At 50.7% G+C, this 13,095-nt stretch overlaps 1 protein-coding gene and 1 non-coding gene across 2 annotated transcripts in view; one reads left to right on the top strand and one right to left on the bottom strand.

The window, feature by feature from the left end:
- Il6r (interleukin 6 receptor) overlaps positions 1 to 5,662 on the bottom strand; it is a 42,937-nt gene extending 37,275 nt beyond the window's left edge. The window contains exon 1 of the mRNA XM_026405047.2: positions 5,420 to 5,662. Within this exon, the coding sequence (XP_026260832.2) occupies positions 5,420 to 5,504 (85 nt within the window). The 5' untranslated portion in view covers positions 5,505 to 5,662. The remainder of the gene's footprint in view (positions 1 to 5,419) is intronic.
- A 6,790-nt stretch (positions 5,663 to 12,452) lies between these two features.
- Positions 12,453 to 12,525, top strand: Trnaa-ugc (transfer RNA alanine (anticodon UGC)). Its single transcript has one exon. It is a non-coding gene; the product is annotated as a tRNA-Ala (tRNA).
- Positions 12,526 to 13,095: the final 570 nt, after the last annotated feature.

A 13,095-nucleotide genomic window follows, 5' to 3' on the forward strand; every position in this document is an offset into this window, starting at 1 on the left:
GCACATCCCTGCCCGGCTGGTTTCCACAGGGCTGAATGGCTGAGGCTTCTGTCCTCAGAGACACAGGAGCTTCTCTGGGGAGGGGAACATGTGTGTGTCCCTAAAGAACAGGAGAGGCCCTCGAGGAGGATCCATGGTCTCAGGGGAGGCGGGGGTTTTCCTGCCCAAGGGGGCAGCACAGGAAATCTCTAAATATTTTCCTGTTTCCATTAGGCTTTCTCTCAAACATCACCCCTCAGCCAGGCCTCCCCTAAAAGACCAGTTCTGCATCACACCGTCCCCAACCCACGGGCCACCCTCTCTCCCAGGCTTGTCCCCTTGGCATGAGTTGCTATCATACTCTATTTTTAATTTACATCCTGCTCTTTCCCCTGCCAGAAGGAAGCTCCATAACCTGGGGATTTCTGTTCGTGTTGTTCACTTCTGCATCTCAGCTCGTAGAATTGTGCCTGCCACACAATTGGAGCTCGAAATAAATCTTGAAACGAATAAATGATTAACTACGCTTTTGTTTTTACTTTTGCAGCCCTGGGGATTGAACCCAGGGGTGCTCGACCACTGAGCCGTATCCCCAGCTCTTTTTACTTTTGTATTCTATGTTGGTCCCGGGGATTGAACCCAAGGGTGCTCCACCACTGAGACACAATATCCCCAGACCTTTTTTTTTGTATTTTGTTTTGAGACAGGGTCTCATTGTGTTGCTTAGGCCCTCACTAAGTTGCCGAGGCTGTTTTTGATCTTGAGATCCTCCTGCCTCAGCCTCCCAGGTCTCTGGGATTGCAGGCGTGCACCACGGAGCTGGCTTCACTGCACTTGCTTGGTGCTGGGGACTTTTCTAAACTATTCCTTAGCATATTTGATCCTCATTCCACCCTGGGAGGTACTACAGTCATCCTCAGTTCCGGGACCCCCTCAGATACCCAAATCTGTGCATGCTCAAGTCCCTTCTATAAAATGACAAGTATTTACATATAACCTGCTCCCATCCTGCCATATACTTTAGGTCCTCCCTCCTAACGATGTAAACGCTGTCCGTGGACTTGTTAGAACTATGCTATGTAGGGAATCATGAAAAGGGAGGGGAGATCAGTCCGTGTTCAGTATGAGGGCAATTGTTTTTCTATTACTTTTCAGTGTACTTGGGTGGAACCCCTGGATATGGGACCTGTAGGTACAGAGGGCCGGCCGTATAATTTTTTTTTTTTTTTTATTTTCCAGATGGTGACATGGAGTCCCAAGAGAGATTCAGTCACTTGCCCAAGGCTACCTTCTTTTTACATGGCAGGTGGGGCAGAGATCTGTCTGTCTGGCTCAGCCATTACCTGGGAGAAGGAGCTTGTCCAGCATGAGGCCCTGGCTCAATCCCCGGTGCCAAGAAAGAAAGGAGGAGGACAGGAGAGGAAGACAGGGGGAAGGAAGGGGGGAAGACAGACAGAAACCTCCAGAAGACACAGATCAGGACTGCCGGGCAGAGCTTCCACTGACAGGGAATGCCCTGTATCCGGGCTGCCCATACGTGTGGCCACTGATCATTGAAGTGTGGCTGATGCACCTGGGGAATTACATTTTTCATTTGGTTTAACTTTCTGTTTTTCTTTTGTTTGGGTACTAGGGATCGAACCACTGAGTCACATCCCCAGTCTTTTTTTTTTAATTTTACTTATTTTACTTATTCTATGGTGGGGGTGGACAGGGTCTCACTAAGTTGCGGAGGCTGGACTCAAACTTGCTAACCATCTCAGCCTCTCTAGTTGCTGGGATCGTAGGCACGTGCCACCAAGCCCCACGTGTGATTTGATTTTAATCAGCTTAAATTTAAGTGGCCACACATGGCCACTGGCTAACATATTAGACAGCTTTGGGCCTGGATTAGAGTTGGTGACTGGGAATACTCTGGATGCAAGCCTGGAAGGTCAGGGAAGGGTGGGCGGAGGGAAGGGGTGCCTACTTGGAGCCGTGAGCACCTGGGTTGCTCTGGGTACCCTACAAGTTCCCCATGCGGGGAGAACTGTTCACTCTGTTGGCTGAGGGTCCAGAGGAGGGAATGGAGTCAGCTCTTGGTGACTGTGGTCCTCCAACAGGGTCACTTCTCTCCGGCCACCTCCCTAGCCAATTTGTTTGTGAGGAGTCGGAACCAAGCAGGCAAGTCAAAGAGACTGCATTTCTCTGTCCTCTTCAGGATTTGTACTTGACCATTTTCAGGCTCCTTTCAGGGTGGAGTCTGAGTGGCTGATCCCACGGAGGCCTCATGGGCTTTCCAGGGACTCAAAAAAAAAAAAAAGTTTGTTGCAGTGATAAACAAGGGACAGAGCCCAAGTGAGGACAGACTTCTGGCAGCTGGGAGGCTGCAGGGGAAGGGCGTTTATTCAGTTCCTCAATCACACCATTTAGGCAGATGTTCTCCACCCCGATGGGGCCTAAGAATCATGAAGGGCAGTTTGTTTAAAAAAAAAAGTTTTTTTTTCAGAACTCACTCCCTGATATTCATATTTAATAAATCAGGCAGGAGCCAGGCACAGTGGCAGACACCTGTAATACCAGCAACTCAGGAGGCTGAGGCGGGAAGATCTCAAGTTCAAGACCAGCCTCAGCAACTTAGCAAGACCTGTTCATGGCAGAGCTCCCCCAGGGTCAAGCCCCAGTACCCGTCCATCAACCCATCAATCTGGGGTGAGCGCTGAGAATCAGCGTTTTTACCACAACTCCACCCATCCAACACAGACCCCAAACCTCAGGCTAGACCCAGAACAATCCTTCTGAGAAACACTGATGGAGGTCGAGCCTAGGGATACAAGCAGGTGAGGGAGGGAGGGGGAGTTTGCCCGATAGGAAATTCAGAGGTCCTGACCGGACTCTGAGATACTTAGAGGTGTGCATGGTGTTCTGTGTATTTTCTTGCACCGAGGGGAACTGGAATGACCCACGTCCAGGCTTCCAGCCTGACACCTGAATGTCGGAGCTGAAGCCTGAGACCCAGCCGGCCCGGGGCCCTTCTCCTAGGCCAGGATGCTGAGGAGTCCTGGCTGCACCTGGACCTGGGACGGCTGCTGACCCTGGGAAAGCTTGCCTCTGGGCTCTGCGAGCTCCAGGCCCAGGCAGGCCCGCAGGTTTCCCCTCTGCTCAGCCTCCGCGGCCTCCTCTGCCTCCCATTTCTCTTCAGCGAGCTATCTCACAGTCATTTGCTCCAGGCTTCCTGTACGATTGCTGTATTTTTGCTCTCCGTTTGTGGGCTGAGTCTGAGTGGGTGTGGGAGAGGAGCTGCATGCTTCTCCTTCTCTGCATTTTCCTTCGGAGCTGGGAGGGCTTTCACTTCCTCCCCCAGTTCTCATTTCTGTCTCTGACAAGCGCTCTGTCATGAAATCCCCTTGCCCGTCTCTTCAGAGCACCAGGGAAGCAGAACTGAGCACAAGACGGTCCCACAGGGCCTGGCAGCTACCTAGGAACCAAAGGACGCCTCCAGCAGCAGCAGCAGCCTCCTGGGAAGGTGCCCCCGGGAGTGGCAGGAGTAGTAGCAGGCAGGCAGCGAGCCCTGCTCCCTTCTTGGGGAAGCTGGGAAGGCCTCTGCATCCCTCTGACTCCACCAAGAGCAAGTCTTGGCCTCCACTTCCCCTTGCTCAGTCTCTTCTGCCCCAGCATCCAGTGGCTCTCAGCTTGCCCCTAACTACCCTCAGCTCTGTCCGCTGGTCCAGTTCTACGTCTGGGAGTCTCGGGGGTCTGCCACCGAGGAGTCAGCCTCCATCAGGTAGGCTTGACGACTTCCCATCCCAAACTCTCTGAACCTCAGTCGCCTCTTTCAGAGTTTTAGGTAGATCCGTGGAGAATTCCAAAACCTGTAGCTACATCAAAGTGAAGCCAGGCATGGAGATGCATGCCTGTCATCCCAGTGGCTTGGGAGGCCGAGGCAGGAGGATCAGGAGTTCAAAGCCAGCCTCAGCAACCAAGTAAGGCCCTAAGCCACTCAGGGAGACCCTGTCTCAAAATAAAAATAAAATAAAAAAATAAAAAGTGCTGGGGATGTTGCTCAGTGATTAAGCATCCCTGGGTTCAATCCCTGGCCCAAAAAAAAAAAAACACCTGTAGCCAGGCACAGTGGTCCATGCCTGTAATCCCAGCCACAATGAGAGGTTGAGGCAGGAGGAGTCCAAGTTCAAAGCCAGCCTCAGCAAGTTAACAAGGTCCTGTCTGAAAATAAAAATATTTTGGGGATGTAGCTCAGTGGTAAAGCCCTCGGGGTGCAATACCAGCACCAAAAAAAAAAAAAAAAAAAAAAAAAAAAAAAAAAAAAAGGAGGAGGAGGAAGGGAGGAAGGGAAGGGGAAGGGGAAGGAGAAGATGTGTAAACCATGGTCTCTGTCAACACTGGCCATTACTACAGTAACTTTTCTCTTCTGAACTCAAAGACCACAACCATCCAGAAAGCCAAGAGAGCCACGGGCATTCCGGCCCAACTTCCACCTGTGGGGACCTTACCTTTCCTGCAGGGAGAAGTCTAAAAAGTGGTTCCCCAGGAGCTCAGGGCGCATAAGCAGTGGGAGCCAGAGCCACTGTCTCCCAGCCATCCGGTCCAAATGTCTACCCGCTGCCCCTGGGTTTTCCGTTGTGTCCTCAAAGAAGCCCTCAGACCCTAAAATAACCCTCTGGAGCAGCAGGTCCTCTAGAGCGAAGCCCAGGCAGGCCGCTGGGCGCAGAGCCAGACCCATAGAAAGGCCTGGCAGCGGGGGCAGAGTGCAGTCCACAGGGGCACGAGTGCCCCTGCCCTCTCTCCCGCCCCTCACTCTCCAGTCTGAAAGGGGTCTCCAGCTCAGGTCACCCCCAGGAAGTTCCAATGCCTTGCTGCCCACTCAGTTAAATTCCCAGGACGGGACAATTGGCTTGCCAGAGCCGGTGCCCCCTGAAGCCAGTGCGTGCGGCGGGAGAATCGGTGACTCAGCGCCCGTGATGTCAGACTTCACAGTCAGGGCACTGTCATCCACACGGACACCAGAGGCTTGGGGTAGAACCCGGCGGGGTGCCCCGCTCAAACAGAAGGGAGAAGCGGGGTGCGGGGACATAGGATGCCCCGCTGGGGCGCCCTCGGGGGCATCTCCACTGGGAATAACCGGAGAAAATAGATGCCTGGGGCCCTGGGACGCGGGAGTCAGGCGGGTCCTTGTCCTGTACCTGTACCTCGGGTAGCTGCCGAGGCTCAGACAGACCCGAGCGCAGCAGCACGCAGCAGGGGGCGCACCCACCCCCGCAGCGGGGTCAGCCCTGCTCTGGCGACTGGTGCCCGCGGACACCTAAGGTAGCCACAAAAAAGGGGGGCGACCACACTTCCCTGGCTCGTTCCAGTCTCCCCCCACCGCCACCCCCAGCCCGATCGTGAGCGGCCGCGGCGGATCCCCACCCGCCCGCGACCCCGGGTGCGCGGGAGCCCTTACCCAGCGCCGCGCAGTCTCCTGGAGCCAGCGCCGCCCCGGGCGCCGCAGAAAGCGCGGCCAGCAGCGCGCACAAGGCCACCAGCATGCTTCCTCCTCGGCCGCCGCCCGCGGTCCCAGGGAGGCAGGTGGGGGGCGGCCGGGCCGGGCCGGGCGACGCGAGGGCGAGCGGGCCCCTCCGAGCCCCTCCGCGGCGGCGCTCGGCTCCCAGCCGAGTCCCTCGGCCCCGCCGAGCGCCCAACTCAGCTCCCTCTGGCCCGGCGCGGTGTCAGGGCAGCTTCCCACTTGCACATGACTCAGAGCCGCGGACGGTCCTGGCAACGCAGGAAAACATTTGAGGAACTCGCGCTCGAGCGTCGCTTGGCCGTCCCCGGTGCAGTTACGAAAGCTGGAGCGGGTGGCGCAATCGCCCCGCGCACCGCACCGGCTCCCGGAGGGGGCGGCTTCCTGCCGCCGGCCGCACCTGAGCGGGGAGGGCAGGCACCTCGCGCCTTGCCGCCCCCCCCCCCCCCAGGTCTGTGGACGAGGGCAGGGGAGTTGGCCACCGCGGGCTCGGTTTTGAGTTTTGGTTTCGTGATCTGGGTGACATGTGAAAGGCGCACCTGGGGAGCCCCGGAGAGGCGAGGGGCCTCTTACCGTTACCAGGAAGCAGCGCTGGGCCGCCCGGGCCGCCCAAAGGAACCGTCTGGGGACCTCGAAAAGACACCCTCCAGAGAGGGTCCGAAGGGAGACTCGGACGTTGGAAAACTCCCTCGTCAGAGGTCAGGTTCTCTCTGCGCTGCGCTGCGGCTCCTCTTAGGCTGCTGGGGGCTGCGGGGAAGGTGTGGGTCGTGGAGTCGCACATAAGAGTTTTTCCACCCAGACCTGCCACCTGCTGCGGTTGTCACTGTCGTTCAGAATCTCTGAATCTCAGTTTCTTCACCTGCCAGATGGAGATAAGAAAAGCCGGTACGGGACAGGGTGATGATGAAGATTCCAGGAGAAGGCGTCGAAGCACCTGGGCCACAGGTGCTCAACGAGCTATCAGAACCTGCAGGTCCCACAAGTTGGTAAAACTGCACTTCGCTTTCAGGAGCAACCACGAGGGACCTCCTGAAGGGGCCCACCAAGTTTCCCCAGAGAGCCTGAAGCAGATAGGGTGGCCTCAGAGCGAAATTTGAAGGGGATGAAAAAAATACTGAAATCAGGTTTAAGTTGAGAAGTTTCTGGACCTGCAACTGCTTATTAGAATGAATGTGTTTTTCCACTTTGTGCTTCAGGCAGATTCTAAACCCAGATCAAGGCCCTGGGAATGACGAAGTTTGTGGCCTGATGGAACCCCCCAATCCCAGAGGACCTGGCCTGGAGAGACAGAGCTTCTGAAATGCAGCCCTCAGACCCCAGGCATCTGGACCTTTCCCGGGGAAACACCCATCAGCAATGCCAGGAAGACACATGCACCGACCCCCTGAACAACTGGGGGCTGTTTGGGTGTGCTGCGCTCAGCCACACCTGCAGACAGGGAAAGAGAGGCATGTTGGAGGGTTGACATTTCCCCAGCAGCCCTCTCTTCGCTATTTAAAGTGAAATTGCAATGGAACCGAGCGTGGTTCCCACTGTGGTTGCTTCCTTTCCCTGCCACACTGCCAAACTCCTCTCTGCATCCCCACTGCTGAGCAGGGCCTGCTGTTCGTGAGGGCCTTTGTTTGGGATACATGACTTCCCCCTGGGGCCCTGAGCAACTTCTCCGACCTTCTTCCAGCCCTGAATCTACACTAAGTGGAAGTTCAAATTTCTAGGGCAACATTCCAGGTTATTATGAAAAATATTGATAAGGAAGGAAAGAAAACACCTATGCAGTTCAGTCTGGCCGGCCCGTTCTCAGATCTGATCCCTGATGCCAGCAGCCTTGGGGTGGGCAGCTCCCACCCATCCCTAGGAAGGACGAAAACAAAAAACAGACTCAGGCCACGGGAATATGGAGTTGCCTAGAGCTCCAGGTGAATGGCAGGGTGGGAATGCAGGTATCTGGGCTCCAAAAACACAGAAATGAGAACCAGATGAGGCTGAAGCATCCTGAGTCCAGTGATTTCAGACATGCTGCGGGAATTCTGCAGCAGAAGGACCACAGGGGACTTCAGCCAACCGAAGTGTTCCTGCAGTTACCCTCTGCCTCCCCTAGAGGGAGCAGCTCTGGGCTGACTCTCCCCAGCCAGTAAATCCTCTCACCTCTGAGCTAAAGAAATTAAGCTGCTAAGAGTTTGCCAAAGACAAAAGCCTATGGGCAGGCCTCGTAGAACAAGTAATTAAGATTGTTTCTGATACAATCTCTCGGTTTACAGAATGGAAACTGAGACCCCCAGAGATGAAGTTGTGTACTGAAGATGCAGTGAGAGACAGCAGACAAAACACGCTGACCGACCTCCGCCACGATCGGTGTTTTGTTATTGCTGTTTGGTTGTTTTTGATTGAACCCCAGAGCACTTTGCCACCCTGTGACATTCAGCTTTTTTTATTTTTTATTTTGAGACAAGGCCTGGCAAAGTTGCTGAGGCTGGCCTCAAACTTGCAATCCTCCTGCCTCAGCCTCCCTGGTCACTGGGATCACAGATGCGCACCCCATGCCCAGCCACGTGGTCTATTTTTAAAAAAATATTTCCAGTTGTAGGAGGACACAATACCTTTATTTTATTTACTTATGTTTATGTGGTGCTGAGGATGGAACCCAGCGCCTCACATAGGCTAGGAAGGACTCTACCACTGAGCCCCAGCCACAGCCCCTACATGGTCCATTTTTGGTTCCCTCCATCCACCACCCTCCAGAAGTCTGGGCTGTGCAGTGAGACCGTTCTTTACAGGAGTTTAAAACAGCACACTTTGTTCTTTTCTTTATTTCTTCTTTTTTTTTTTTTTTTTTTGGTGCCGGAAATTGAACCCAGGGGCACTAACCACTGATCCACATTCCTAGCCGCCCCCCCCTTTTTTGTATTTTATTTAGAAACAGGGTCTCACTGAGTTGCTTAGGGCCTTGCTAAGTCACTGAGGCTGGGTTTAAACTCACGATCCTCCTGCCTCAGCCTCCTGAGTCGCTAGGATTACACTGTGGGCCACCGCCCAACTGACCTGTTTGTTCTTAACTCACCTTAGGGTCAGGGATAATTATGGGTTCAGAGGGGTGGGGTTGGACCAATGTACAGACTCTCCCTTGGCCTCTGGCGTTGGAGCCAGCTCCCTCCCCGGCTCCTGTTTCATTAATAATTAAGGAAGAAACTTCTTGTCTGGAACTTCCCCTACCCCCCTTCTTATCAGCCTGGGAGGAGGTGTGTGGGCAGATAGAGGTAGGACTTCTGAGGGCCCCACCTCTCTGATCAATAGGACTCTGTCTCTGACCACCTGTGCTTTCTAGCCTCAGGCCCCAGCCAGGGACCAGCGCTCTCCAGCTGCCTGGGGAGCCCTCACTTCACAGTGGGGGATGAGCATCCCCAGTTCTGGCAAAAGGATGCTCAGGCTCACCCCCATGGCTCACCCATCTGCAGCTGAGGTCAGTACATTTCTGATCCGCTTTGTTTTGCACTGCAGCAGCACGGGTGAGTTCATCCCATGGAAGGGATCTTTTTTTTTTTTTTTTTTTTTTTGCACCATTCTCAGAAAGGGGTCATAAGAGCCTCTTGCCCTTTTTGTAACGTTTATAGAATGCTGTGATTTTGTAACTGCTAAGAAGCATCATGATTGAAATTAAATGAGGCCTGGGGCTGTGGCTCAGTGGCAGAGCGCTCGCTTAGCAAGTATGAGGCCCTGGGTTCGATCCTCAGCACCACATAAAAACAAATAAATAAAATAAAGGTATTGTGTCCAACTACAACTAAAATATAAATGTTTTAAAAAATTAAATGAGGCTGCCGCATGATCCAGAGTTCCACTTCTGGGTCTATACACACACAAAAATTGGAAGCAGAAACTCAAACATACTTGTACACACATATTCATAGCCACATTATTCAAGAGCTGGGGCTGTAGCTTAATGATAAAACACTTGCCCAGCACCCCCTGAAAAAAGAGTAATACATTGTAGCAGCCTTATTCAAAGTCGTGAAAATGTTGGGAAGAAAAAATGTGTCTCTCAACAGATGATTGGACAAAAAAAATAAAAGATGTGCACACAATGGAACATTATTCAGCCCTAAAAAGGAAGGAAACTCTGAATCCTGCTACAAGAATGAATCTTTTTTGGTACTGGAGATTCAACCCAGGGGCACGCTGCCACTGAGTTATGTCCCCAGCAGCCCCTCACACACACACACACTTTTTTTTTTTTTTTTTTTTGAGACAGGTCTCACTAAGTTGCTTAGGGCCTCATTAAATTGCTGAGGCTAGCCTTGAACCTACAATCCTCCTGTCTCAGCCTCCCAAATTGCTGGGATTGCAGGTATGCACCAACTCACCCAACAAGAAAAATGAATCCTGAAGACATTATGCTAAATGAAAAAGGGAGAAATACTATATGACTTCACTTATGTAAGGTCCCTAAATAGTGCAAGTTTTAGGAATAGAGAGTAGAATGGCACAGGGCACAGTGATGCACTGGAGTGGCTTGGGAGGCTGAGGCAGAGGATTGCAAGTTCAAAGCCAGCCTCAGCAATTTAGCAGGACCCTAAGCAACTTGGTGAGACTCTACTCAAAATAAAAAATAAAAAGGACTAGGGATGTGGCTCAGTGGTAGAGTGCCTCTAAGTTCAGTCCCTAATACCCCCCTCAAAAAAAAAAAAAAACCCTCTTGCTAAATTGTTTAGTGCCTCCCTAAGTTGCTGAGGCTAGCCTCAAACTTGCGATCTTCCTGCCTCAGTCTCCCACGTAGCTGGGATTATAGATGTGTACCTCCGTATCTGGCCTGAATACGTTTTTAAAATTACAGCTCATAGCCAGGCACACTCCTGTAATCCCAGCCACTTGGGAGGCTGAGGCCGGAGAATCCACAAGTTCAAAGCCAGCCTCAGCAAGTTAGCGATTTAGTTCATAAGCAATTTAAACAAGGTCCTGCCCCCAAAATAAAAAAGGCTGGGGATGTGGCTCCATGGTTAAGCACCCCTGGATTCAATCCCCCATACCAAAAATAAATAAATAAATAAATTACGGCTCATTTTGTCACCTTTAAAATAAACAGGTTGACATATAATTTGGGGGTGGTGCACACCTGTGATCCCAGTGACTTGGGAGGCTGAGGCAGGAAGACTGCAAGTTCCAGGCTAGCCTCAGCAATTTAGTGAAGCCCTAAGCAACTTAGCAAAATTCTTTCTCAAAATAAGAAATAAAAAGGGCCGGATGTCATTCAGCTGTCAGCCCCACCCCACCCCCGGCGCCCCCCCCATCCCCCGTTTAATCTCCAGCCACAAAAAAAAAAAAATGTAATGTGGTCACTAGATGCTCTTTGGGCCTCCTGCTAAGAAGCCCCTTGGGTTAGTTAGTGCTTGGGTCTACAGAACCATTTACCCACAGACCTGTTTGGGATTTTGTTTTGTTTTGTTTTGTTTGGTAGCAGGGATGGAACCCTTGGACATTCAACCACTGAGCGACATCCCCAACCCTTTTTTGTATTTTATTTAGAGACCGAGTTGCTTAGGGCTTCACTAAATTGCTGAGGCTGGCTTTAGACGTGCAATCCTCCTGCCTCAGCCTCCCGAGACCTAACTGTTGATTCAGGTTGGCTTCTGCTGACAGCAGTCATGTCATGTCAGAGCCAGGCTCCAGCAGTCACTCCTCTGCCAATTCACTTTTCCTGGAAGATGGTCTGAACTTGGATTTCACAAGTACCCATGAATTGTTTGCTCTTGTGCTTCCCAGCAGAGACGGCTCTGGATTTTTGTAGAAAAAGGGTTGAGTCATAATCACTCTCTGTATTGCTGATCAAGTACTCCATTTGCATCTATCAGCTGACTCTTGCATAGGTGCAGCTTATGTAATGTATTCAGACACACATAAGCCAAGTCCTTGAGTTCAAACCCAGCTCTGCTATTGACAGCTGGGAACCTGGGACAATTATTATCTGTCTGGACTTCATTTTCCTTATGTATAAACTAGAAATAGTAAACCCAGTGTAGCAGTGCATGTCTGTAATCCCAGCTCCTCAGGAGGCTGAGACAGGAGGTTGGCAAATTCGAGGCCAGACTGGGCAATTTAGCGAGATCCTGTTCAGAATAAATAAAAACATAAAAAAGGCCGGGGATGTAGCTCAGAGGTCGAGTGCCCCTGGGTTCAGTCCCCAGAAAGTGCCGGTGCAGTGGGGGTGACAGATAATACCAAGTGTTGGAGAGGATAGGAGAAACTAGAACTCTCATCTGCTGCTGGTAGGAGTGAATCTGAAATGACGTAGTCATTTTGAAAAACAGTCTGGCAGTTCCTCAAACTGATTAAACATAGAGTTACCGTATGACCCAGCAATTCTACTCTAAGGTATGTATCCGAGAGAAATGAAAACCTACGTCCACACAAAGACTCGTGCATGATGTCTTCAGCAACATCATTCTCAACAGTCAAAAGATGGAAAACCAATGTCCATCAGCGTGACTGGATAAATAAAAACAGGGTGTATCCATACAAGGAGATATTATTTGGCCAAGACGTTTGGCTATGAGTGAACCTTGAAAACATTATTATCAATGAAGGAAGTCACCTCAAAGATGTATCTTGTATATGACTCCATTCATATGAAAGTCCAGAGTCGGGGAATCGTGGAGGCAGAAGGTAGACCAGTGGTCCCGGGGCTAAAGGGAGAGTTAGTGATGGCCGAAAGTTAGAGGGTTGATTTTCAAGGTAACGGAAATGTTCTAGAATTGGTAATGGTTATACTTTCCTATGAGTACACTAGAAACTCAGATGTATGCTTTAAATAAGTGAATTATATATCAAACTTATATATTATGTGAAATATTTCTCAATAAAACGGTTTAAAAAGAGTAAATAGGGGACAGAGGTTGTAGCTCAGTGGTGGAGCACTTGCTTAGCACTTGAGGCACTGGGTTCAATCCTTAGCACCACATAAAAAAACATAAAAACAGGGGCTGGGGATATGGCTCAGTTGGTAGAGTGCTTGCCTTGCATGCACAAGGCCCTGGGTTCAATCCCCAGCACCACCAAAAAAAAAAAAAAAAACCATAAAAACAAAATAAAGACATATTGTCCATCTACAACTACAAATTTTTTTTAATAATTCTTTTTGGAAAAGAATAAATAGGAACCTGGCACAGTGGTACACGCCTATAATCCCAGGGATTTGGGAGGCTGAGGCAGGAGGATTACAAATTCAAAGCCAGCCTCAGGAATTTAGAGAGGCCCCAGGTAACTTAGTGAAATAACCTGTCTCAAAAAAGAAAGAAAATATATATATTTATTTATATTTATATATCCAAAATTTTTAAAAATCATGGAAGGGGAGAAAAAAATTGAGTTTTTTTTTTTTTTTTTTTTTTTGGTGTGTGTGTGCATGTGTTAGGGATTAAACCCAAGGATGCTCTACCACTGAGCTACATTCCCAGTCCATTAATTAATTAATTAATCTTCTGGAGGTGAGGAGTTGAAGATTTTAGCCCAGAGGTGATTTACCACTAGCTATGCCTCAGTGTTTTTTTTCTCAGCCCTTTTTATTCTTTATTTTGAGACAAGATCTCACTAAGTCGCTGAGGCTGGCCTCAAATTTGCAATCCTTC

The sequence above is a fragment of the Urocitellus parryii genome, chromosome 11 (genome assembly GCF_045843805.1).
Source record: "Urocitellus parryii isolate mUroPar1 chromosome 11, mUroPar1.hap1, whole genome shotgun sequence".
Lineage (NCBI taxonomy): Eukaryota > Metazoa > Chordata > Mammalia > Rodentia > Sciuridae > Urocitellus > Urocitellus parryii.